Raw genomic sequence first — 26147 nt, 5'->3', positions numbered from 1 at the left:
GGACTCATTGCTGGCCACCTTAGAAGTCTCCAGTGCTTTCTCTCAAACCATTTTATAGTGCTTTTGGAAGTGTGTTTTGGGTCATTGTCCTGCTGGAAGACCCATGACCTCTGAGGGAGACCCAGCTTTCTCACACTGGGCCCTACATTATGCTGCAAAATTTGTTGGTAGTCTTCAGACTTCATAATGCCATGCAGTCCAGTGCCAGAGGCAGCAAAGTAACCCCAAAACATCAGGGAACCTCCGCCATGTTTGACTGTAGGGACCGTGTTCTTTTCTTTGAATGCCTCTTTTTTTGTCCTGTACACTCTATGTTGATGCTTTTTGCCAAAAAGCTCTACTTTTGTCTCATCTGACCAGAGAACATTCTTCCAAAACGTTTTAGGCTTTCTCAGGTAAGTTTTGGCAAACTCCAGCCTGGCTTTTTTATGTCTCGGGGTAAGAAGTGGGGTCTTCCTGGGTATCCTACCATACAGTCCCTTTTCATTCAGACGCCGACGGATAGTACGGGTTGACACTGTTGTACCCTCGGACTGCAGGGCAGCTTGAACTTGTTTGGATGTTAGTCGAGGTTCTTTATCCACCATCCGCACAATCTTGCGTTGAAATCTCTCGTCAATTTTTCTTTTCCGTCCACATCCAGGGAGGTTAGCCACAGTGCCATGGGCTTTAAACTTCTTGATGACACTGTGCACGGAAGACACAGGAACATTCAGGTCTTTGGAGATGGACTTGTAGCCTTGAGATTGCTCATGCTTCCTCACAATTTGGTTTCTCAAGTCCTCAGACAGTTCTTTGGTCTTCTTTCTTTTCTCCATGCTCAATGTGGTACACACAAGGACACAGGACAGAGGTTGAGTCAACTTTAATCCATGTTAACTAGCTGCAAGTGTGATTTAGCTATTACCAAAACCTGTTAGGTGCCACAGGTAAGTTACAGGTGCTGTTAATTACACGAATTAGAGAAGCATCACATGATTTTTCAAACAGTGCCAATACTTTTGTCCACCCCCTTTCTTAGGTTTGGTGTGGAATTGTATCCAATTTGGCTTTAGGACAATTCTTTTTGTGTTTTTTTTCATTGAAGACAAATTAAATGAAGTTAATAATACCAAAGAATTTGTGATTGCAATCATTTTCAGGAAGAAACTGAGTATTATCTGACAGAATTGCAGGGGTGCCAATACTTTTGGCCACCACTGTATATATATATATACACAGTACAGACCAAAAGTTTGGACACACCTTCTCATTTAAAGATTTTTCTGTATTTTCATAACTTTGAAAATTGTACATTCACACTGAAGGCATCAAAAATATGAATTAACACATGTGGAATTATATACTTAACAAAAAAGTGTGAAACTACTGAAAATATGTCTTATATTCCAGGTTCTTCAAAGTAGCCACCTTTTGCTTTGATGACTGCTTTTCACACTCTTGCCATTCTCTTGATGAGCTTCAAGAGGTAGTCACCGGAAATGGTTTTCACTTCACAGGTGTGCCCTGTCAGGTTTAATAAGTGGGATTTCTTGCCTTATAAATGGGGTTGGGACCATCAGTTGTGTTGTGCAGAAGTCCAGTGAATACACAGCTGATAGTCCTACTGAATAGACTGTTAGAATTTGTATTATGGCAAGAAAAAAGCAGCTAAGTAAAGAAAAACAAGTGGCCATCATTACTTTAAGAAATGAAGGTCAGTCAGTCCAAAAAATTGGGCATACTTTGAAAGTGTCCCCAAGTGCAGTTGCAAATACCATCAAGCGCTACAAAGAAACTGGCTCACATGAGGACCGCCCCAGGAAAGGAAGACCAAGAGTCACCTCTGCTTCTGAGGATAAGTTTATCCGAGTCACCAGCCTCAGAAATCGCAGGTTAACAGCAGCTCAGATTAGAGACCAGGTCAATGCCACACAGAGTTCTAGCAGCAGACACATCTCTACAACAACTGTTAAGAGGAGACTTTGTGCAGCAGGCCTTCATGGTAAAATAGCTGCTAGGGAACCACTGCTAAGGACAGGCAACAAGCAGAAGAGACTTGTTTGGGCTAAAGAACACAAGGAATGGACATTAGACCAGTGGAAATCTGTGCTTTAGTCTGATGAGTCCAAATTTGAGATCTTTGGTTCCAACCAGCGTGTCTTTGTGCGACGCAGAAAAGGTGAACAGATGGACTCTACATGACTGGTTCCCACCGTGAAGCATGGAGGAGGAGGTGTGATGGTGTGGGGGTGCTTTGCTGGTGACACTGTTGGGGATTTATTCAAAATTGAAGGCATACTGAACCAGCATTCGTACCACAGCATATTGCAGCGGCATGCTATTCCATCCGGTTTGCGTTTAGTTGGACCATCATTTATGTTTCAACAGGACAATGACCCCAAACACACCTCCAGGCTCTGTAAGGGCTATTTGACCAAGAAGGAGAGTTATGGGGTGCTACACCAGATGACCTGGCCTCCACAGTCACCAGACCTGTTCCCAATCGAGATGGTTTGGAGTGAGCTGGACCGCAGAGTGAAGGCAAAAGGGCCAACAAGTGCTAAGCATCTCTGGGAACTCCTTCAAGATTGTTGGAAGACCATTTCCGGTGACTACCTCTTGAAGCTCATCAAGAGAATGCCAAGAGTGTGCAAAGCAGTCATCAAAGCAAAAGGTGGCTACTTTGAAGAACCTAGAATATAAGACATATTTTCAGTTGTTTCACACTTTTTTGTTAAGTATATAATTCCACATGTGTTAATTCATAGTTTTGATGCCTTCAGTGTGAATGTACAATTTTCATAGTCATGAAAATACAGAAAAATCTTTAAATGAGAAGGTGTGTCCAAACTTTTGGTCTGTACTGTGTATATATATATACACACACACACACACTATTTGGCGTTGCCATCTGAGCTATTAATTAAAATATTGTTATTTATCCCACATGGCAAACGATAGAAATATGTTAAAAAAAAATCTGAATTGCTGTTTTTAATCATCTGTCCTCTATACGGATTTAACTTTTTGAATTTTTTTTTTTAAACTCTAAAAATTTAGCATCAACCTAATCATAGTGTCCGGCAGAATAGCGTTATCATGTCATTTTTACAGCTCGGTGAACACCACAAAAACATAATAAAAACTACAGTGCCTTTTTATTTTGCTTTTGTTTTGCTTTTTATTTCACCCCACCAAAAAAATGTTTGTTTTTTTTTTGTTTTTTTTTACCGTTTTCCAATTTTATCACAAATTAAATGGTGGCATAAAAAATACAGCTCATCCTGCAAAAAAATAAAATAAAATAAAAAATAAAATTACTACTTGATATCTTAAGAATAAAATATGGGAGGAATCACACGACTTTACTTATTATCCAGGGTACCTTTATCTATAAAACCTGCCCTGTCTGTAAGGATTTTGTGCAGTGTGTACGTATGGCCACATTCACACGCTCAGTATTCGGTCAGTATTTCTTCTCAGGAGTGGGAGCCAAAACTAGGTGACGAACAATCAGAGAAAAGGTATAATAGAAACAAGTCACCAATTCTGCATTTATCACCCACTCCTGGTTTTGGCTTATAAATACTGATGTAAAATACTGACCAAATACTGAAGGTGTGAACGCGGCCTGTGATGCACAATTCAACTGACCACTAATCTGAGTCCATCTTTGTCTCTAAAGAAGCTGATCTTGTATTAGCCCTGCTAGATCTGCTCCTGCACATGCTGCAGAGTATTTATTGCCTACACACCAGAAACTACAAGTCCCAGCATGCCCTGCTCTCAGCGTCAGCAGCCTCACAATCACTGCAGTACTGCAACCAACGTTCTGACGTCACATGGCAACCAATCTCAGCGTCCTTAGCAACCCATTTACTCACCGCTAGATTCTGCACTTTGCACTGATTTGGGAGGTCACATGGCGATCGTGAACCCCCTGTCCAACCCCAAAGGGGTGAAGCTGCAGTGCGAGCTGTGCCACAGCCCGGCTTACATACAGTGCAGAGGCTGTAAAGTGACATATTACTGGTGAGTAGCGCGGCTTCCCAGAAGTGCTGTGCAGTGTCCTTACAAGATGTGAACAAATACTGACCTCACCGGGGTATACGATGGCGATCAGATCGGGTGCAAATCGTCCCACCCCCCCACTAATTTACTATATAATGAATTAACATAGATAACCACCAGGGGGCGCAGACACACAGATTCACACTCACTTGGATTATTGTTGCTTGCCACTAGAGGGCGCCAACAGATGCAAAATGAATACAGTGCATGTTTTTAGTTATTTATTATAAGCTTTCACATATAATCTATAAAATATTACCAAAAAGTTTATTCTCTCTATCATTCATTGCTTTTACCTTGGTTTTGACTGCAAAACTAACAATGCATATGCTTTGTGTACATTAACACTGGAGGATCTGTCATAGGACCAGCCACAAGGAATGGACTAAATAGCTCAGCAAGCGACACTATATTATCATTACAGATGCTGGACGCCTAGAAAGCCTGGTGTTAGTGCCCACATCATCTCCGAGCGGCGCTGTGCATAGCTGCATTCACTTTCCATGTATGAAAGAATCACCATTATTTCGCTCCTTTTTTCTAGAGGTTCTAAACATGACGTTTTTATATGTGACTTTTATATTATTTAATTTGTGATTTTTTTTTTTCTCTAAAAATTCTACTTGGTTTCTTATGTTTTTTTTTGTTTAACATTATGGACATGGTTTTGGTTATCCAGATGTCATAGTCTAATTCATCTCCTGTTGAACAATGTCTTTATACTACTACGGAACCCCCTTGGCCTTTATTCACATTGCTGACATTTTGCCACCTTTACTTTCATATATACAGGCTTTGTAAACTTAGTTTTTTTTTTCTTCCCAAGTGACGTGGATCACCAGCGGGCAGACTGGACGAGCATTCATGAGAAGATATGCCAGCTCCTGATCCCGGTCCGTACTCCGGTCCCTTTCTTAAATTCTGCAGCAGAAAGATCTCATTCTATACAGCAATTATTGCAGAGAAAGGTACGGAAGCTCCTCACGTCATTGTATCTCCATGGACTCATGTAAAATTTCATGGTCCCAGTATTTAAGGATTTAAACCCTTCACGCCACGGCCATTTTCAGTTTTCGTTCCCCCTAACCCCCCCGTCTTCCAAGAGCCATAACTTTTATATATTTCCTTCAATATGGCCCTATGAGGGCTTGTTTTTTTGTGGGACGAGTTGTCGTTTTGAATACCACCATTGATTTTACCATATACCATGTACTAGAAAACTGAAAACAAAATTCCAAGTAGGGTGAAATTGCAAAATAAAAAGTGCAATTGTTTTGTGGGGTTTTTATCTATCATGTTCACTATATGGTTAAGGCTTCAGATCTACCATAGCTCTTCAGCCTCAAACGCTGATGTCTCAGTAATGGAGGAACGGACCGGCCGTGTAAAGGTATCACTGGACTTGTCTTTTAGAGAGCCACATGTACAAATAAATACAGTAGTTTGGGGTGGGGGTGAAATCCGGATGATAAATTCTCTTTAAAGCACAATGCATTACTGCCTGTTTTTAGTCTAGTTTTTGGTGTTTTTTTTCACCTTTTTTTTTTATTTTGTCTAATTCTACTTTTAATTTGCTCCATTTTTAAAGCCTATTTTTATGTTTGTTTTTTTGTTTTGTTTTTTGTACATTTGCCATTGTAGGTGGGGTTTGGATTTCCAAATGTCTTCGGCTGATTCATCAAATGAGACTTTTTAAATTGCCCCAAAATCTAGTGCAAATGTATTCCAGCTCCTTCCGGCAGTGATTTTATGTACCCCAGCTATTTTGGCACAATTTTTGCACCATTTTGCGAACCATGATACTTTTTGCTCTTAAGAAAGTCAGAAAGCAGTTGACGGACAAAATGAAGGAGCACTTTTTAATTTGCACAAAATTCATGAACCACTCGAAAAAAAATCAACAAATACTATAATAATTAAAAGAAATAAAAGTGATTAAAAAAAAACGCAAATGAATCAGACCCAATATGTTATTTTTGGGACTTTACTATTGTGTAGTGGACATGGAGGAGCATAAAGGGAAATTACTGGGGGAGCAATTACAGTGGTGGGTATTAATACTGAAGGGGGCACTACAGCTTTAGTACAATGGTGAATTATTACTTTAAGGAGCACACCGTAGGAAATATTTCTATGTGGGGCACAAAGGTGGAACAAATGATTGAGCTTTATTATCTAAGCATGCCACATTATAAATGTTGTAGGGGAGAGGTACCATAATAATTCCCCTGGTCTGTAGTAAAGCATATCTCTAGATGTTGTTAGCAGCCGTCTAGGCAAGGTGAAAGCCCCCATAATTATGTCCAAAAATAAAAATCTGCAATCAGAAAAAAAACAGATTCACACAAAAATATATATTTTTTAAGTTTTAAAAACTACAGTTGACCCTGCCGGTTCCTGTACAGACTGGAGATCCTGACCCCGCAGTCCCTAGTGGTTCCTGCGTGAGCAGAGATAGCCCTAACCACAGACTAGACGATGGTAACTTGGGCCTATGTTTCCTGAAAGACCATTGAGCTCTTCGTGTTCCTCCTAAAGAACCGGAGGGCAGAGCAGAGTGCAAATTACCTACAGAAGGGAAAGTGTGCTGAAATAGAAAGAGATCCCAGAGTGAGTAACACAAACCACAAAATACAAAATAGAGGATTAAGTACGTACTGTAAGGCTTTATGCCGCCTACTTCCTACAAAGAAACAGAAGATAGGTGCAGGGTAAAAAAAATAAACAGCAAATGGATAAACCCTAGCTGGTCTTTCAGTGACTGGCTAAGACTACAACAGTATGGCTGGACATCCAAATGAGACTATCACCAGCAGGAAATACCAGCAGGGGGAAAGTATATAAAGCCACACCAGAAAGGTGAAAGGGCAGACAAATGAGTAAATGAAAACACCTGTTACCCTAAAAAGACTAAACACCCGGAGAAAAGGGGTATCTGTTGTGGCTCGGCGGACAGAGAATCCGACCACGAAGCACAGGATCAAGGGTTTGAACCAGACGCATGACAGTGGTGAATTGGTTATCCAGTCTGGTTGATGATATTTTGGTTTCCAATGGTAAATCTGTGGTCTGTTCACACTAGGAGCTAAATGCAGTGCAGTGTTTTATACTAGTGATTGGCATATTGTATATAGCTCTTGCTGTAGTTACTCCATGTCTTTCCTATGTGTGTCACCCTGACAGAAACATTTAATAGAACTGACCAGTAAGGAAGCTCAGAGACTCCTGTATGAAGGACGCCATGTGGATGTGATCCCTGCAGCCTCCCATTCTCTGTCTTTCAGCGTAGATGTATATGGACTGGCATCCGTGGAGTTAGTGCCAGTCTACCTGATCCTTGCTGAAGCCAACATTGGTAAGTAGGGCAAATTATAAATGTTTGTGTATGGTGTAACCTATGCTATTGTTGTAAAAAGTGGCATAGCGATAGGGGGTTGCAGCATGCTGACATTTTGGTTCTGGGGCTTTAGGAGATGCATTGGCCTCATGTGACACAGTAGAGTAGCAGTACACTAAATGGTGTTTGATTTTAGGGATATATGCATATTTTTCATCAAGGTCCAGAAGCTTGATGCTATGTCTTTGGCTGTAAATTGCCTTGCACACTACTACTATAGTCCAGATGATATATAATTTTAGCGTAGCACTTCAGATAGGGGAATCTAGGTGCTAGCTACCCTTCCATCCATGGCCATGGACATTTCCTTTCTGGCCAGCCATGGCCTGGAAAAGATACATAGGTTGTTGTCACCATGGGTCATGTCAACTTCATCTATGAGGACCGCAGTCCTGTCCTAGGAGCTGAGGGAACACAGAGCAGTCCTTCTTTTTGGCCCACATTATTCTGGCCTTCTTAAATGAATGATGTATTCCATATATTACTTATTCTGTATTTGTGCCACTGTTTGATTAGGTCTTGGCCATCTGACCCAGGCAGAAGAATATCTTTCCCGTGCCTACTGGACCGTGCTGAAGACTACAGACAGCAGCAATTCCATCAAATCCAAACTACACCGCAACCTAGGACTTCTTTACTCAGCCAAGGGGGAATTTGAGGAGTCACTCCGACATCTTTCTAACGATGTAAGTAAATAAGTTTGAGTTAAATTGCACTTCTGTTATGTACTAGAAGTGACCATATGTTCTCTGTAGGATCTGTAAAATGAATATATTATTGCATTGGTTGCGTAGTTACATAAAAATATCATACTACCCCTCAGGCTTATGTTGTAAAGGTTACGTACTGTATAAGGTCTCATTCAGATGTCGGTGTATCACAGACTGGCTAGTCATGTCGGTCTTCTGAACCGAACTTGACAGCCTTATAGGCAGATATGAGGCTGTGAGCAGGCTCTGACTGGCCCATAGGGGAATAGGGGAATCCCCCGGTGGGCCCCTGTGCAGACATGGGCCACCAACCTCACTGTATGGGCAGTACTTGGTATAATTCACTTGGTACAGAAAAAAGCAGCATATCATTATTCATTTACCAAAATATCCAGTTTATTATTATATAGAGTTATAGGTACATTTGTGAAGCAGGGTAGTGTAATATTTGCATTCAGGTGAAAAGTGGGCCCCTCAAAGTCAATGTTACTGGTGGGACCTTGGCACCCCAGTCCAACAGTGGCTGTGAGGTTAAGGTCCGGACACCTGAGAGCCGGTGCGTGCATCACGTTCCATACGTCTGAATTCGGCCTAAGGTCTTCAATACAACTCATTCATTTGTTTCCCCCTCTACGAACTGTCCCCAAATACTCAGATCAACTGGTTCCTAAACCTGCAATATTTAAAGACTGTGCCAGATCTTCATAGAGAGGTAAAGTAATAATCATTTATAAGCCATGCTCCTTGTAAACCAATATCTTGTCAACTTTCGATGCAACAGACTGGCATTGAGGGTATACTCTATTACATCCAAATTCTTCTCCATAGACTCGTCCAATAGTAATTACTTCAGGGTGGAAACGGTATTCATATTTTTCCCCAAAATCTATAAAATTACATTGTCAAGATTGTACCTCATCTGCCATATTAATGACCACAGAGCCATTTCATTACCAAGGACCCCCTGTGGGGAAATATATGATATACAGTATCTATAGCACCAAAGAGCTTTTGAGAAAAGTTCTAGATAAACTTGAAAAATGCAAAGATTGCCCCCTTCATACGCAATGGTGGTGGTCTTCGACAGAAAACTTACATTAGAAGACTGTTTTAGCTGTCATGGATAGCACAGTGGTTTACCTGGGGTTGCTGAGTTTGTGTCTGACCAAAGACAATGGCCCCGATTCCATCAAGACCTGTGGTTTTCACACCAGTCTTGATGAGATGTCGAAGCAAGAATTAGCGCCTCACCACAAATCTAAGTCCAGTCAGGGACTGGGTGTAAGATTTGTCTTGAAGGACTGCCATGGCTCATCATGAATTCGACAAGCGGGTGTCTCCACGTCCCATCACACACCCATCCCGCCCGCTTTGCCGGAGCTGGGCAAAAATGACGTCAACAGCTTCGAGTTGTGCGAAACGTTTGCTACTCTTCAAAGCCTTTTATGCCAGTTTTCTGGCTTAAAAGCTTTGACGAATTGGGGCATGTAGTTAGTAGGTTCTCATTGTGTTTGTGCAGATTCTTCCCGCATTCCAAAAAAAAAGATAGCGGTAGGTTAAAGAGGTCTTCCCCTTTCACAAAAGTGGTGCCCAAACGATTGCAGCCATATAAGACAACAAATACAGATACATAGTTCTCACTCTCCCCAGGTCTTCGCCGATTCACTGTTGTAGCCAATCACTGAGCCCAGCTGCTTGTGCCGTCTACATCAGCAGAGCTACTAAGCTCTGTGATTAACTGCAGCGGTGATGTGCTCTATTGTTATGACGTTACAGCTCCAACCAATGCTCGGAGACCGGACCAGTGGATGAGAGTGCACTGGACCTAGGGAGGGTGAGTAATATCTGTGTTTGTTGCTTTACAACTATGCAGTCATTTCGGCACCACTTTTGTAACAGTGGAAAGCCCCTTTAATTTGCTTTCTATAAAATTGGCCCTATTATATGTGATAGGGAATTAGATTGTGAGCCCACTGGGGATAGTGAGTGGTGTCTGCTGTGTTTTCTATGTATTATATATCTGGAGTTCTCTGGTCTCACGTACCCTTGGCTCGTAGCATTGAGCTATTAACCAGTGAGGAATGTGAAAAATGCACCATTTCCCAGTACAAAGAAGCAAGGTAAACACCTAGGAAATTACACCTTTAAAACTGTTATCATTGGAAGGTAGAACATTTTAAAATATCTACAGTATATTCTGCAGGGTGTCGTCAGTATGACTATACTACACCATCATCAGGAATCACACAGCCCAATGACAAGTCACTTGCACCTGTAAAGAATGCCAATTTAGGGTAAATTATTGAAGTGAAAGTCATAGCAAACCTTGCAGTAACCTGGTATTCAGCTCACCCGTGGATCGAGGATCTCCTCTGCACAGACGGTCTTGTAGTATAGCAAGGAACAATAAAGAGAAAAGGAAGGTACATCCAGCACTGGGTCCTCATAAAAATTCTTCTTTATTGCAAATCCATAAAAAACTCCAGACAGAGTAATCGCATGCGCGTTTCAGATGGTTACTTCCTTAGTCATTGCATACATGTATGCAATGACTAAGGACGTAACCGTCTGAAACATGTATGCGTATGATTTTTTATGGATTTGCAATAGAGAAGAATTTTTATGAGGACCCAGTGCTAAATTATTAAAGTGTAACATTAATTGGTATAGGTGAAGGTCATGCTCCCCTTCCCTTCATCTCACTGTAATAGAAAACAGGCCCTGTCAATCACAATTTCCCTCTGAACATAAATTTTTAGATTCCCAGTCTTGTTAAATGAGGGAGTTGAAATGATTATTCCCATTTTGTCACCCAGTGCTTGTAAATACAGTGATTTTTGAAATTTGCTGTTTAGTAAAAAATTTCAGCCGTTCTTGAGATATCAACACTTTTCTTTTTGTTTATAGCTTGTTACCTTGGAGACTGACCACTGAACATGTGCAGCGCTTGCAATCTCTTTTCTCTTTTCTATTGAGCTTGTATGCACTGCTTTGAAGCTGGCCAGGATCGCTGGAGCATGCTGCTACCTTCTAATCCTGGCCAATTTAGAAACTAGACCTTAGTTTAACAGCCAGGAACTGTTTGATTTTACAATCAGTATCTGACAACACCACCTATGAAAATGGGATAATCCTTTTATGCTGTTTTTTTTTTTTTTTAAGCGCCTCATTGTCACGGGTGTGTCATATGTAGCAGACAGTCGTTCTGCAGCTGGTTGCAGAAGGTCACTTCGTTTGGCATTACAGACGCCTTCTTAAATCTGTCTTACTTTAGGACCCAGCGGCTACCTCCCTCCTATCCAGGGCCTAGCTTTAGGGATTTACAGGGCTTAGGTTTCCTGTTCATCGATTGGTGAGGAACCAATATAGGGATTGTAGGGGAGACAGGGTGATATTGGATCAGCCTAGGAGGTCTCTACTCCCCCTTTCTCTAGTGTCTGGGCTCCCTTCCCCTCATCCCTTCGTGTTGCACTTTGTCTTTCCTGCACTGTGCATGACATTCATTGGCTTAGCTTGTGCTGTGACTTCCTGCTGTGAGAGGGTCAGATAGTGCCACTTCATTCAGAATATAGACATAGAGCTGCTCTCATGGCTCCTATTAGGAGAAAATAGTTATTATAATAATCTAGATGTTTGAATGGGCAAATGGATCCATTTGTCTGACGAAAAATCCAATCTGCTCACGGTTCAACTGTAGTATATACAGTATGTAGTGGTGTAAAGGGATTTTACAGTTTTAGATATAAATAAAGCTAAATCACTATATTAATAATACATTTCAGATATTCTTTGTATGTGAACTCTTCTTCATTTTACAATATTGTCAATGCTGTGGGAACAACACCAGACTGATACTTTGTAACAAGCTCCCCGAGATATTGTAATTGGGACACAAAGTATATCAGAAAGTTTTAGAACTATTCAGTTACACAGTGAGTAATATGTATAAAACCAAAAAGACCTCCTGACATTTTCTATAATTGGAAGTAGAGATGGGAGAATGGATTTGCAGGTTCCATCGGCCGGGTCAGTAATCTGTGACCGCTAATCTCCTTACCTCCCGGTTCTTCTTTTGTGATGTCATCATTCCGGTGTGACGTACACACACAACACTGTGCCTGCCCAAATAATCAAAAGAAGAGCCAAGAGGTAAGAAGATTTGCCGGCCTCTCATCCGGCGGTCACAGATTACTGACCTGACTGACGAACCGAAGTTCTGCAAATCGATTCTCCCGTCTCTAATTGGATCTTACAATTATAAGAAAATGTCATCCTGATAAGGAATTAGTGTAAAGTTACTGTTTAATAATCTATACAGCATTTTGATGCATTTTCCATGAGGTGAGCATGCATTAAGCTGTCCTCTATCACATTTAATCAATTCCAGACAGCAGATTAGTATATAGAAAGTAAAACACACTGTAATCTAAAAAGTTTAGTAAAAACTTTCAAGTGACTTATGTCGTCAGTTTTAATGCATTTTCTAGCACGTCAATGAGGAGGACTCCTTTGAGAGTGTGTCATGCTCCTGGATCTGAACCTTTGAGCCTTTGTTTTGTGGTCGGCTTCTCTGTCCGCCGAGCCACAGAGGACACCTTTTTTTCCGGGTGTTTAGGTTCTGCTATTCTGGCTGTAATCTGTTTAGCATAACACATGTTTTCATTTGTCTGCCCTATCATCTTTTGGGTGCGGCTTTACATTCTTTTCCCCTGCTGGCATTTCCTGCTGGTGATATTCTCATTTGGATGTTCAGCCATTCTGCTGTAGTTTAAAGCCAGTCAGTGAATTTCCAGCTAGGGTTTATCTCCTTGCTGTTTCTGTTCTTTGCTCTGCACTTATCTTCTGTTTCTTTTTAGGTGACATATTTTGTAACAGTACGTACTTTATTTTGTATTTTGTGGTTTATTTTATTCACTCTGAGATCTTTCCTTTTTTCAGCACACTTTCCCTTTTGTAGGTAATTCACTCTCTGCTCTGCCCTCCGATTCTTTAGAAGGAACGTGAAGCGCTCAACGGCCTTTTAGACAGCATGGGTCCGAGTTGCCATTGTCCAGTCTGTAGTTAGGGCTATCTCTGCTCATGCAGGAACCGCTAAAGACTGTGGAGTCAGGATCGCTAGTCTGTACTTAGTTGCTTAGTTGCAGTATTTAGCTTTTCCTATTATCCTGAGTGAGTATCTACACTAGCATAACTGAGTGTTTGGGAATTATTGCTTCAGACCAGGTACTATTCTTATAAGAAGTAATTGCCCCCCTCATCCAGTATTATCTAGAAATGTTTTACTATATACTATGTCCACCTTTATTACCATTATTTTTTATTGCTCCAATACATCTTTAATAAAAAGAATGAAGCAGCTTTGTAAAAAGTCTTCATTAAAAAAACTTGTTTAATTTTGTGTACACAACCCCTGTTCACAGCTATGTGTCTCTGTGGCTACAGGCAACAAATAACCATGCCATACCTATTTTTGCCCCTTACTTCTTGGTAACTGACATTCAATCTTTTACCAAGAAGTAAGGGATAAAGGGAGTATGACTGTGGGAACACTCATAGATTCTTTGCAGTCTGCAACTTGATGGAGAGTACATCTAAAGGAATTTGATAGGATCCTGAAGCTACGACTTGTCTACTTTGGACACATCATACGAAGAGAGCAATCACTAGAGAAGGACATCATGGTTGGAAGAATAGAAGGAACAAGGCGAAGAGGAAGACCAGCAACCTGATGGCTTGATACAATCAAGATAACGTTGGTGAAGACCCTGGTGGACCTATCTAGGCTTGCACAAGATCAATCTTCCTACAGATTGTTCATACATTAAGTCGCCATAGCTCGAGATCAGGCCTAAGGCCGTTAAATAATAATAATAATAATAAAATAACCATGGAGAGACATAGTTCTGAATAGCAGCTGCAAACACAGCAAATTTCTTATCCAGACTGTTTGCAACGTTTTTGGGCAATGAAAGAATTGATCTAAAAAGTAAATATACCTCTTGAAAATTATGTACCTTCAGAAGTAAACCATTCCTTTTTTGGGATTTTGATTTAGGCAATTATTAGGTAATGTTAATGGGCTAGTGGGGGGCAAAATTCACAGATTTAAGGTGCCCATGCAAATCAGAGCTGTCATGTTCCTTGATTCTGTGCTTTGTGGTCGGCTTCTCTGTCCGCCGAGCCACAGCAGATACACCTTTTCTCCTGGTGTTTTGTTTCTGTTATTCTGGCTGTAGTTTGTTTAGCATAACACAGGTGTTTTCATTTATTCATTTGTCTGCCCTATCACCTTTCGGGTGCGGTTTTATATTCTGTCCCCCTGCTGGCATTTACTGCTGGTGATAATTTCTTGTGAATCTTTAGCCATTCTGATGTAGCTTAAAGCCAGTCAATGAAATTCCAGCTAGGGTTTATCTCCTTGCAGTTTCTGTTCTTTACTTTGCACCTACCTTCTGTTTCTTTTTAGGAAGTGGGCGGCATATTATCTAACAGTATGTACTTTATACTTTATTTTGTATCTCATGGTTTTCTTTACTCACTTTGGGATCTTTCCTCTTTTCAGCTCTGCTCTGCTCTCCTGTTCTTTAAGAGGAATGTGAAGTGCTCAATGGCTTTCAGCCAGTTTAGGTCCGAGCTGACATCTTCTAGTCTGTGGTTAGGGCTGTCTCTGCTCACCCAGAAACCATTAGGGACTGCGGATCAGGATCTGTACCGGAACCGGCAGGGTCAGTTGCAGCTTTTTAGTTTGTTACCTATTTTTCTGAGTGATTTGCTACTCTAGCATAACCAGAGCAAAGTCAACTGAAACTGTAATGGCCTAATATCTTAAGTCACGTTCACATGTTCAGTATTTGGTCAGTATTTTACATTAGTATTTATAAGCCAAAATCAGGAGTGGGTGAAAAATGCAGAAATGGTGACGTGTTTATATTATACTTTTCCGCTGATTGTTCCATTTTTTATTTTGGATTACAAATACTGAGGTAAAATACTGAACGTGTGAACATGGTCTTATGTGTATGGGAGTTTCTCTTCCAACAGATGATGCTGCTTATTAGTCTTCCATCTCATTGAAACAGAGCACGCACAGTCAAACTGAGCATGCATGTATATGGAATGATCGGGATGGAATAGCTATAAAGTAACTGGAGATTGTTTTACTCCTCTTAGGTTTTCTTTGCAAGTACAGTTTCAGGACCAAGTCATATCAGCGCTTCTGGAGGGTTCTTCCATATGGCCAATATATTTTTTCGGCAGAATAAAATGGATATTGCCGACTCCCTGTATTCTGAGGTACGTCATCCTGTTGTCTTTGCAATTCATACTAATGATTATTTTCAAACTAAGACTAAGTTCACACAAGTATATAAAAAAATATATGCGTAATCTGCCTGAAAAAGACACTGCGTGCACATAGCCTTAGTTGTCACCTAGCTTTCTTAAAAAAAAAAAAAAAAATCGGAAAATGAATTTTCTTCTTTAAAATGAAGCCAGTACAGCAATCTCTTCACTGTTGCAGGTCCAGCTTTTCTCATGGCCGGCGAAAGCCATATATTTTAACCCTACAGGAACATATATATGATACATAACAGCTTTGTATAGTAAGCAGCACCTTACACTATATCTGTTTGGCAGCCATAATAAAATATCAATGATGGTTCATTTCTCAGGTCACTGATATATGGCACACTCATCTTAGTAGACTGGTGGAGGTTCGGATACAAGCTTCATTAAAAAGTGGCCCTGTATGGTTTGACGATGCTGATCAGGAATATTTAGGTATGTTATTATAAGGATATGATGTATGATAAAGTTTTGTACCAAAAAAACAAAAAAAACATCCTTTTTGCCATAATTTTTTTAGAATTGCTGCAAAACCACAGTGTTTTTTTTTCCCTGCAATTGTTTAAAATGCATGTTGGCTGTAATGTGTGAATGCGGTTTAAGACTGCAAAGTGGAGATTTATCAAATTCCCAATATAGGATATAATAGTACGTCCTACTTTGAGTGCGACTGTATAGAGTGGGCTCAGGAACTCAGCCTGCACAAACTGTAAGTTGTGTTAGGCCCCCTTCACACATCCGCTTAAAAAACGTACACGTGAGACGGTACGTTTTTACTAACCGTGCGGCTTTCTGTTGGCTGTCCATGTGTACCATCCATGTGACATGGGGTACATAGCTAGCTAGCTAGATATCCGTGAGATATATAATTAGTGCCTTGCATGTGTACTTTACTGTACATATATTAAGCTAACAAATAAATACATGAAAAAAATGACGTGGGGTACCCCCAACATTTTTTATAACCAGCAAAGGTAAAGCAGACCGCTGTGAGCTGATATTACAGCCTGGGAAGAGTCCCTGGTTATTGGGTCTTTCCCAGCCTAAAAATACCAGCCCACAGCTGACCCAGAAGTGGCGCATCACATTAGAGGCGCTTCGCCTTTGCTCTTCCCGATTGCCCTGATGCGGTGGCAATCGGGGTAATGGGGCTTGGGTTTGATGGCAGCTGTGATTTCTCAAAAAACACAGCTGGCATTACGCCTTGGTGTTAGTAATGGAGAGGTGTCTATCAGACACCCCCATTACTAACCCAGTAATAAAAAAAACACACAAAAAAATACTTTATTTTTAGGTGGTCTAATCTAACAAGATGCTTTCAATAATTCAGAGTATCAACTGGATTGTATATTGATTAAACTGATGTAAGTTGCAATGTTATTAAGTTTTTATATTGTTTATATTGTTTTGCTTTACCAATCAAACAAGTCAGAATTATCACTTTATACCCTGTCTGCGAACAGGCATTTGATTATTACCTTTATTTGGTATGTTATGTTTCCTTTTTGAAAATATTAATAAAAACTACATATTAAAAAAAAAACAAAAAAAACTTTATTTTAATAAACACTCCCGGACACTTTCCCTGGTTCACCAATTTATTTGAAAAAAAAAAAAACATGCAGGACTGACGTAGTCAAGAGTTTTGATGTAGTCCACAAGTGGAAACCTGAAAAAGACACTGTCCGTCATTCACCAATTTATTATAAAAAAATGTTCCCACGCAGGTCCGACGTAGTCCATGGCATTTCCCCAAATCAGCAACTCTTTCTACCAGCTGATCAATATTCAATGCAATTATTTAATTTCTTTCTATAGATGAAAACCAGGAAGCTGAAGCGGTGCAGATCCTCAATGCTATATATGACATCAGAGAACAGGCGCCAAAGAAAGACCCCGCCAAGATGGCAAGGATCCTGCATGCTCTGGGGATGCTGTACTTCCTCAGCAGGAATTTTCATAAAGTAAGCGTCTCAGATTCCTCACTAGCAATTTTGGTGCAATCCCCTTACAAAAATGTAATGTCTTTGGGCACGTTATGAGAAAGATTTCCTACATGTGTCCCCATGAAAACACTTCCTCACAATGAGCAGAACCAACTCACCATCTCCATCAAAATCTGCAGCCTACTTGTTAAGATGGGGACATTAACACCTTAAGGATCAGGCCTAATTTGGCCATACTTAATTTTTTTTCTCCTTTTTTTAATTCATTGTCACATTCCAAGAGCAATAACTTTTATTGTTTGCAGACGTTGCTTTTTTTTGCAAGGTGAGTTGTATTTGTCAGCGGCATCATTTTGAGGTATATATAACCTAATCCTTAACTTTTATTAACTCTTTGTAGAAAAAATTAGAAAAAAAGCATTAATTCTATTATTTATTTTTTTATTTTAAGCTTTACACTTTTCTTTTGCTGCACAAATATAGTGTTGATTTTGTGGTAAGACGACTCACTCGGCTGCTTTCAGAAGTAGACTCAGGAACGTTTTCGTCTGCAGGTTTATTTAAGATGGCTTAACAGCAAAACAAAAGATAAACTATAGCATATGTGTGCTGGATTCGCTCGCTTAAGTTGCAGCACACTTCAGCTCCTCCTGAGCTGAAGTTCCACAGTCTGGAGACTTGCCTCTCCAAACTCACAACAGAGAAAAAAAAACAGTGACTGAGCTTTTAACTTGCCCAGCCACACCCTGAGGTGGAGATATGGTGAATGACCTCCCACCCTTCTCAATGTCATTCACAAAAAAAACTCCCTTTCAAAATGGTGGTTTTAACCCCCAACACCTAACATGCTGGAGGAAATTTGTAGGTTTAGTTCACTGAAGCTAGTAGCCGCAGTGAAACATATCTCCCCTCACATATAACACCAGTGACTCTGTCACAATTTATTCTGTGGGTTACCGGACCTGTTACACGGATGTGTGAATGTAGCTTTAGGCAATAGTAGCCCTGGGATCTGGGTGTAAAGATTCACTGGGGTAATGGAAAGCAGCACACCCAGAAGGACGTGAAAAGCAAGTGATTGGATGGGATGTGGTTAATGTATATATAAATCTATATCGATTTAGACAACAGACCCCAAAGTATAGAAGGTAATATAGACAATAATGTATCACTTTGCTTTATTACAGGCCAGTGAATGGGGAAAGAAACTGCTTCAGATTACCGACCAGCTACCGAGGGACGATCAGTCAGACAGCATCACAGTCCTAATAGAGAATATTGAAAGAAAATTAAATACTAAGCAAGATTGTTACCAGCGAGACACTTAATAACTCTAATCATATAACTTCTCTCAGAATATGAAAATCTCCCACGACATTAAAAGGACTGTGAAACAGAATATGGTTCTGGAGTGTGCCGCTCATTAGAAACTTTTTAGAATTTTCAGCATAAACTGAATGTAGCTCAGAAAAAAAAAAAAAAAAAAAAATTATATATATATATATATATACACAGTACAGACACCTTCTCATTTAAAGATTTTTCTGCATTTTCATGACTATGAAAATTGTACATTCACACTGAAGGCATCAAAACTATGAATTAACACATGTGGAATTATATACTTAACAAAAAAGTGTGAAACAACTGAAAATATGTCTTATATTCTAGGTTCTTCAAAGTAGTCACCTTTTGCTTTGATGATTGCTTTGCACACTCTTGGCATTCTCTTGATGAGCTTCAAGAGGTAGTCACCGGAAACGGTTTTCACTTCACTGGTGTGCCCTGTCAGGTTTAATAAGTGGAATTTCTTGCCTTACAAATAGGGTTGGGACCATCAGTTGTGTTGTGTAGAAGTCTCGTGGAAACACAGCTGATAGTCCTACTGAATAGACTGTTAGCTGCTTTTTTCTTGCCATAATACAAATTCTAAGTAAAGAAAAACGAGTGGTCATCATTACTTTAAGAAATGAAGGTCAGTCAGTCCGAAAAATTGGGAAAACTTTGAAAGTGTCCCCAAGTGCAGTTGCAAAAACCATCAAGCGCTACAAAGAAACTGGCTCACATGAGGACCTCCCCAGGAAAGGAAAACCAAGAGTCACCTCTGCTTCTGAGGATAAGTTTATCTGAGTCACCAGCCTCAGAAATCGCAGGTTAACAGCAGCTCAGATTAGAGACCAGGTCAATGCCACACAGAGTTCTAGCAGCAGACACATCTCTTCAACAACTGTTAAGAGGAGACTTTGTGCAGCAGGCCTTCATGGTAAAATAGCTGCTAGGAAACCACTGCTAAGGACAGGCAACAAGCAGAAGAGACTTGTTTGGGCTAAAGAACACAAGGAATGGACATTAGACCAGTGGAAATCTGCTTTGGTCTGATGAGTCCAAATTTGAGATCTTTGGTTCCAACCACCGTGTCTTTGTGAGACGCAGAAAAGGTGAACGGATGGACTCTACATGCCTGGTTCCCACCGTGAAGCATGGAGGAGGAGGTGTGATGGCGTGGGGGTGCTTTGCTTGTGACACTGTTGGGGATTTATTCAAAATTGAAGGCATACTGAACCAGCATGGCTACCACAGCATCTTGCAGCGGCATGCTATTCCATCTGGTTTGCGTTTAGTTGGACCATCATTTATTTTTCAACAGGACAATAACCCCAAACACACCTCCAGGCTGTGTAAGGGCTATTTTACCAAGAAGGAGAGTGATGGGGTGCTATGCCAGATGACCTGGCCTCCACAGTCACCAGACCTGAACCCAATCGAGATGGTTTGGGGTGAGCTGGACCGCAGAGTGAAGGCAAAAGGCCAACAAGTGCTAAGCATCTCTGGGAACTCCTTCAAGATTGTTGGAAGGCCATTTCCGGTGACTACCTCTTGAAGCTCATCAAGAGAATGCCAAGAGTGTGCAAAGCAGTCATCAAAACAAAAGGTGGCTACTTTGAAGAACCTAGAATATAAGACATATTTTCAGTTGTTTCACACTTTTTTCGTAACTATATAATTCCACATGTGTTAATTCATAGTTTTGATGCCTTCAGTGTGAATGTACAATCTTTATAGTCATGAAAATACAGAAAAATATTTAAATGAGAAGGTGTGTCCAAACTTTTGGTCTGTACTGTATATATATATATATATATATATAATATATATATATATATATAATGTATGTATATATATATATATATATATATATATATATATATATATATATATATATATATATATACACTGCTCAAAAAAATATAGGGAACACTCAAATAACACATCCTAGATCATGAATGAAATATTCTCATTGAATACTTTGTTCTGTACAAAGTTGAATGTGCTGACAACAAAGTCACACAAAAATCATCAATGGAAATCAAATTTATTAACCAATGGAGGCCTGGATTTGGAGTCACCCCCAAAATTAAAGTGGAAAAACACACTACAGGCTGATCCAACTTTGATGTAATGTCCTTAAAACAAGTCAAAATGAGGCTCAGTATTGTGTTTGGCCTCCACGTGCCTATATGACCTCCCTACAACACCTGGGCATGCTCCTGATGAAGTTGCGGATGGTCTCCTGTGGGATCTCCTCCCAGACCTGGACTAAAGCATCCGCCAACTCCTGGACAGTCTGTGGTGCAACGTGATGTTGATGGATGGAGCGAGACATGATGTCCCAGATGTGCTCAATCGGATTCAGGTCTGGGGAACGGGCGGGCCAGTCCTTAGCTTCAATGCCTTCATCTTGCTGGAACTGCTGACACACTCCAGCCACATGAAGTCTGGCATTGTCCTGCATTAGGAGGAACCCAGGGCCAACCGCATCAGCATATGGTCTCACAAGGGGTCTGAGGATCTCATCTCGGTACCTAATGGCAGTCAGGCTACCTCTGGCGAGCACATGGAGGGCTGTCCAAAGAAATGCCACCCCACACCATTACTGACCCACTGCCAAACCGGTCATGCTGAAGGATGTTGCAGGCAGCAGATCGCTATCCACGGCGTCTCCAGACTCTGTCACGTCTGTCACATGTGCTCAGTGTGAACCTGCTTTCATCTGTGAAGAGCACAGGGTGTCAGTAGCGACTTTGCCAATCCTGGTGTTCTGTGGCAAATGCTAAGCATCCTGCATGGTGTTGGGATGTGAGCACAACCCCCATCGGTGGACGTCGGGCCCTCATACCACCCTAATGGAGTTGGTTTCTAACCATTTGTGCAGACACATGCACATTTGTGACCTGCTGGAGGTCATTTTGCAGGGCTCTGGCAGTGCTCCTCCTGTTCCTCCTTGCACAAAGGCGGAGGTATCGGTCCTGCTGCTGGGTTGTTGCTCTCCACATCTCTAGGTGCACTGGCCTGTCTCCTGGTAGAGCCTCCAGCCTCTGGACACTACACTGACAGACACAGCAAACCTTCTTGCCACAGCTCGCATTGATGTGCCATCCTGGATGAACTGCACTACCAGAGCAACTTCCGTGGGTTGTAGAGTCCGTCTCATGCTACCACGAGTGTAAAAGCACAACCAGCATCCAAAAGTGACAAAAACATCAGCCAGAAAGCATTGGTACTGAGATGTGGTCTGTGGTCCCCACCTGCAGAACCACTCCTTTATTGAGGGTGTCTTGATAATTGCCAATAATTTCCATCTATTGTCTATTCCATTTGCACAACAGCATGTGAAATTGATCGTCAATCAGTGTTGCTTCCTAAGTGGACAGTTTGATTTCACAGAAGTTTGATTTACTTGGAGTTATATTCTGTTGTTTAAGTGTTCCCTTTATTTTTTTGAGCAGTGTATATATACATACAATTTACGGTAATCAATAATAACATTTGCATTAAATCTGCAATAAAAAGTCACTGGGGAGCGGATGAGAGAGGACTTCAATACAATTTTGTTTTGTTTTTTTAGGAGGAAGGAATATTTTAAGCTGCATAAATCTTTATGTACGGTTATTAGTTCCCAGAAATAGGGGTCAAATATAGCCTGAATTCTATAATTTAGCAAGTCTGTAAAATAGAGCTCTCTTGGGCAACTATATTATGAAATTAATTAGCGCAGAATTTTTGGCTACTTACTGGTATGTTGCACACCCCCATCATCCCATGCACTGACCTGTTTGGAATCCATATTCACTGTATACGCATGCTGGTGATTAAAGGGGTTGTCCGACAGTAAAAAATAAACATTTTTAGGCATGTATTGATTAAAATAATAAATGAAATAATACTCACTTTCCAGCGCCCCCCTAGGATCCTGCTCTATAGATCTTTGTCAGTGGTCTTTACACCATTTGGAAGTCACTTCACCGCTGCAGCCTATGATTGACTGCAGCGGTCAAGTGACTAAAAGCACAAAATATGTACAAGATGCTTTTTGGAAACTGTCCAAAATTTGTTTCCCATTGTTGGTTAGTAAATGTTCTCTTCACTAAGGCCTCAATTAGACGAATGGGTAACCATTAGTTGATAGCTGTAGGTCACGCACCTGGGACCCTCATGTATCTCCCCAAGATGGGTACACTTTATATCTCATCCAATATGATGTGGTGCCCAACACATTCAGCCAGAATAGAGGTGGACGTGCATATGTGGATTTACAATAAAAGACAAGCCCAATCCTTTGGCGTTTCCCATATGTTACTCGAATCACCCATTCACGTTCATCTGGCCATTCATTCTCTACCTGGATGCAGTGGGCTCCCCATCAGGGGCCATGCAGGTATAACGTTTTAGTTTTGCCATAAGATTAGGGTCTCAGACCTGTGACCAATGTCTTTGATATGGTGTAAAATATGTTAATAAGGTGACACATAATGTGATAATACTGTATATATAATTCTGTTGAACATTCACACATGTTCAGTTGAATGTAGATAATACATACTGTAAGTATCCCGTCCTACTAATATAACCCTATTTCTGTCAATTCTGCTTCCAACAGATCATGTATTGTGAAGAAAGCTCGGGCATGCAAACACAGGCACATTATATATTACATAATGCACCGATCTTCATCAGTCGCTCTCCAGATGTTGATAAATTGAAAACTCCGCGCATAATCTTACAGCCTAAGGCAGTCTGTACATGCAGGGAGTTGTAGTTTTGCAATATCTGGAGCGACACCGATTGGCACACACTGAAGTAAGGTATCAGATCAATTATGTCTTGGAGTACCAGGATTTTTTAAATTCAAGGGACTTATATTATTGTGGTTGGCTTCAAGTTTTACAGCGTTCCTGTCGTTTCATGTAACGTTTCAGAATAGGTTGTCATTTGTGCGTACATGATGAATAACAGTATTTTGGGCCATTATATGACTTTTATCCTGCAGTTTTCCTCTTAACAGACTATTTCTAATTTTCACTTGACTCTGACCTAGTGGGTGGAAACTATGATGTTTCTCAAACACAGTACACACAGAGACCTCCAGGGATTCCTGCTGTTCCTTCTCTCCAGCACAAAGATAGATGCATGGAAGACCTTATACATCAGTACTGAGCAAGCTGTGTGGCTGTGAATCCAGCACTGAAGTGAAATAAATGTGCTAGTATCGGCAGCTCGATCTGCCTGGTTGTCTCCCTCTATGCCCTGCAGAGTGCTCCTCACTCCTCCTCTCTCCATAGACTTCAATATGTTGACCTACTAAGTATTGAGTGCTAATGAAGTCATGCCGGCCACGCCACTATGACTGAAAGCATAAAGTTAATTTCCTCCTGGTAGCGGTGAATTCAGTGCGATGTCCGCACAGCTTTAGGATGCCATTAACCTGCAGATTAACCCCATATCTGAAGTTTAATAGCGTTTTGAAACATGACAGGTTCCATTTAACTACTGTTTATCCTGCAACTTGATTGTCTTCGCACTGTCATCTCTTACAGATCATTGCAGGTGATGAGAGAATTTGATTGCTCTGCATGCTTTATTTTATTTATCTATTTTTTGTCGAAAAAAAATGATGAATCTGGAATTTATATACTGTATCTGTGTATTGACCCCTGTACTGGCTCCTGTTTTGGTCCTTTGGCTGTATCCTTACACACTTGGAGCTGTTAGCCTTTTAGACAGTGTCAGAATATGTAGGAATCCATTCTATTGACAAGGGGAAATAGTAACATTTAGCTGTCAAGTTATTTGCACATTTCCAGGAGGAATGGCACAACGTAAGGTCCCAAGAAACAATGTTCCAGAATTATTATTTTATATGGAATACAAACAACGGTTCTTCTTAAGGCTGACCCCAAATTCTCTGATTATCCTTTGATTTAGGGACTTGACCTTCACCTGTCCAAATGACTTTCTTAGGAACCACTGCCTGGCATAGAGTAAAAAAAAAAAAATAACAGACAGACTCGACTCCATCACAGTGTCTTGTACCAGCAAGTTTATTAAGAAAATCATATTCGTCGTCATGTTTAGCGCAAAACAGTCATTTTGTTGTTTCATTGCCATTGTGAATTTTGGGACTGGGAGGAAGTCACCTGGTCATCGCCTCCCTTTCCCCACAAAATAAAAAGAAACTATGATACAATAACAGGCGTCGAATAAATAGTATAACGTAACATTTGTTTTTTTTACATGATTCAGTTTTACATGTATTTACAGTTGTGAACATCGCTGAAGATAGCTACAAGCAGTGAACACACAAACAATGTACATTATTACAGCCTAACTACAGTTATTTATATATTCTATTTGTACACATTAGATTGCTCATGCCTCTTACTACTACTGTGGTATGGCTTAAAGGGGGTTTTCTGGAATTTCAAATTCAAACTTTAAAGTAACGTCTCAAAGGATTCTGCCCCCAATTTCCATTATTCAAAGTTTACAGACAATTGGACTTCATGTTTCATAGGCACTGCCACTGTTCATAATCACTAGACCGCATAATCCATGGGCTCCAATGCCGCACCCATATGTATATGTCTAGCAGAACCCATGGGTGATGTGATATGATTATGTCACATGATCAAATTATAGTGTCATCATTTACTTAAAGGGGTTGTCCAGTGAGAATAAGTTATCAGTAAAATAGATGATAACTTGCTGATCATTGTGGGACCCCCACCATTTGGCAGAAAGGGGTATTTTTATCTCCGACGGGTCTTTTTTTTCCCCCAGTTACAGAATGGAGAAGCAAGACTGACGCCAGAGGGCTGCACCATTTATTGCTGGAAATAGTGGAGTGCAGCGCTAAGCAGCCTCATAACGAATTAACGGAGCTACAAGTGAGCATGGGGATAAAAGTTGTCCAATCTGACGCTCATTGTGATCCCCAGTAGTCAGCCCCACCACCGATCAAGTTATCACTGGAGATGAGCGAACCCGAACTTAAAAGTTTGGAGTTCGTACTGGACAGTTCTGAAGACCGAACTCAGATTTCTCCTGGAGTTCTTCTTCGGAGTTCTGGAGGAAGTCCGGGAAGAATGAGAGAGAATTTTCCAGCTGAAAAGTTTGAGTCCCCATTGTTTTCAATAGGATTCGGGTTCTGGTTCAAGTTTGTGTACAGTTCTGATACCCAAACCGAACTTTGGGATAAAGTTTGGGTCAGATACCAGAACCCAAACTTCCACGGGTCCGCTCATCCCTAGTTATCACCTTATCATCATCCTGTGGACAGGTGATAATTTGTTTTTGACAAACAACCCCTTTAAATCCTGAAATATTAAATAAATATTCAAAATGTACATTGTATGTAAA

At 40.6% G+C, this 26147-nt stretch overlaps 1 protein-coding gene across 1 annotated transcript; it reads left to right on the top strand.

Annotated features, from left to right (window-relative positions):
- Positions 1 to 3827: 3827 nt before the first annotated feature.
- Positions 3828 to 18968, top strand: ZMYND12 (zinc finger MYND-type containing 12). Its single transcript, XM_073655238.1, has 8 exons — positions 3828 to 4014; positions 4880 to 5021; positions 7237 to 7408; positions 7967 to 8136; positions 15331 to 15453; positions 15831 to 15939; positions 17323 to 17468; positions 18638 to 18968. The coding sequence occupies exons 1-8, from the start codon at positions 3905 to 3907 to the stop codon at positions 18776 to 18778; spliced, it is 1113 nt and encodes a 370-aa protein (XP_073511339.1). The 5' UTR covers positions 3828 to 3904; the 3' UTR covers positions 18779 to 18968.
- Positions 18969 to 26147: the final 7179 nt, after the last annotated feature.

The sequence above is a fragment of the Phyllobates terribilis genome, unplaced genomic scaffold, assembly GCF_046119375.1.
Source record: "Phyllobates terribilis strain yellow unplaced genomic scaffold, ASM4611937v1 Scaffold_12__6_contigs__length_324123572, whole genome shotgun sequence".
In the NCBI taxonomy this organism is placed as follows: Eukaryota; Metazoa; Chordata; class Amphibia; order Anura; family Dendrobatidae; genus Phyllobates; species Phyllobates terribilis.
The sequence above is the reverse complement of the archived record's forward strand: the minus strand, read 5'-3'. Positions and strand labels throughout refer to the sequence as shown.

What these genes read in the sequence shown, in the direction of transcription:
- ZMYND12 (XM_073655238.1), top strand. Translation starts at nt 3,905, where the DNA reads ATGGCGATCGTGAACCCCCTGTCCAACCCCAAAGGGGTGAAGCTGCAG. An exon ending in TGTAAAGTGACATATTACTG is followed by an intron (nt 4,015 to 4,879) that starts GTGAGTAGCGCG and finishes TTTCTTCCCAAG; the next exon opens with TGACGTGGATCACCAGCGGG. An exon ending in CCGACTCCCTGTATTCTGAG is followed by an intron (nt 15,454 to 15,830) that starts GTACGTCATCCT and finishes TTCATTTCTCAG; the next exon opens with GTCACTGATATATGGCACAC.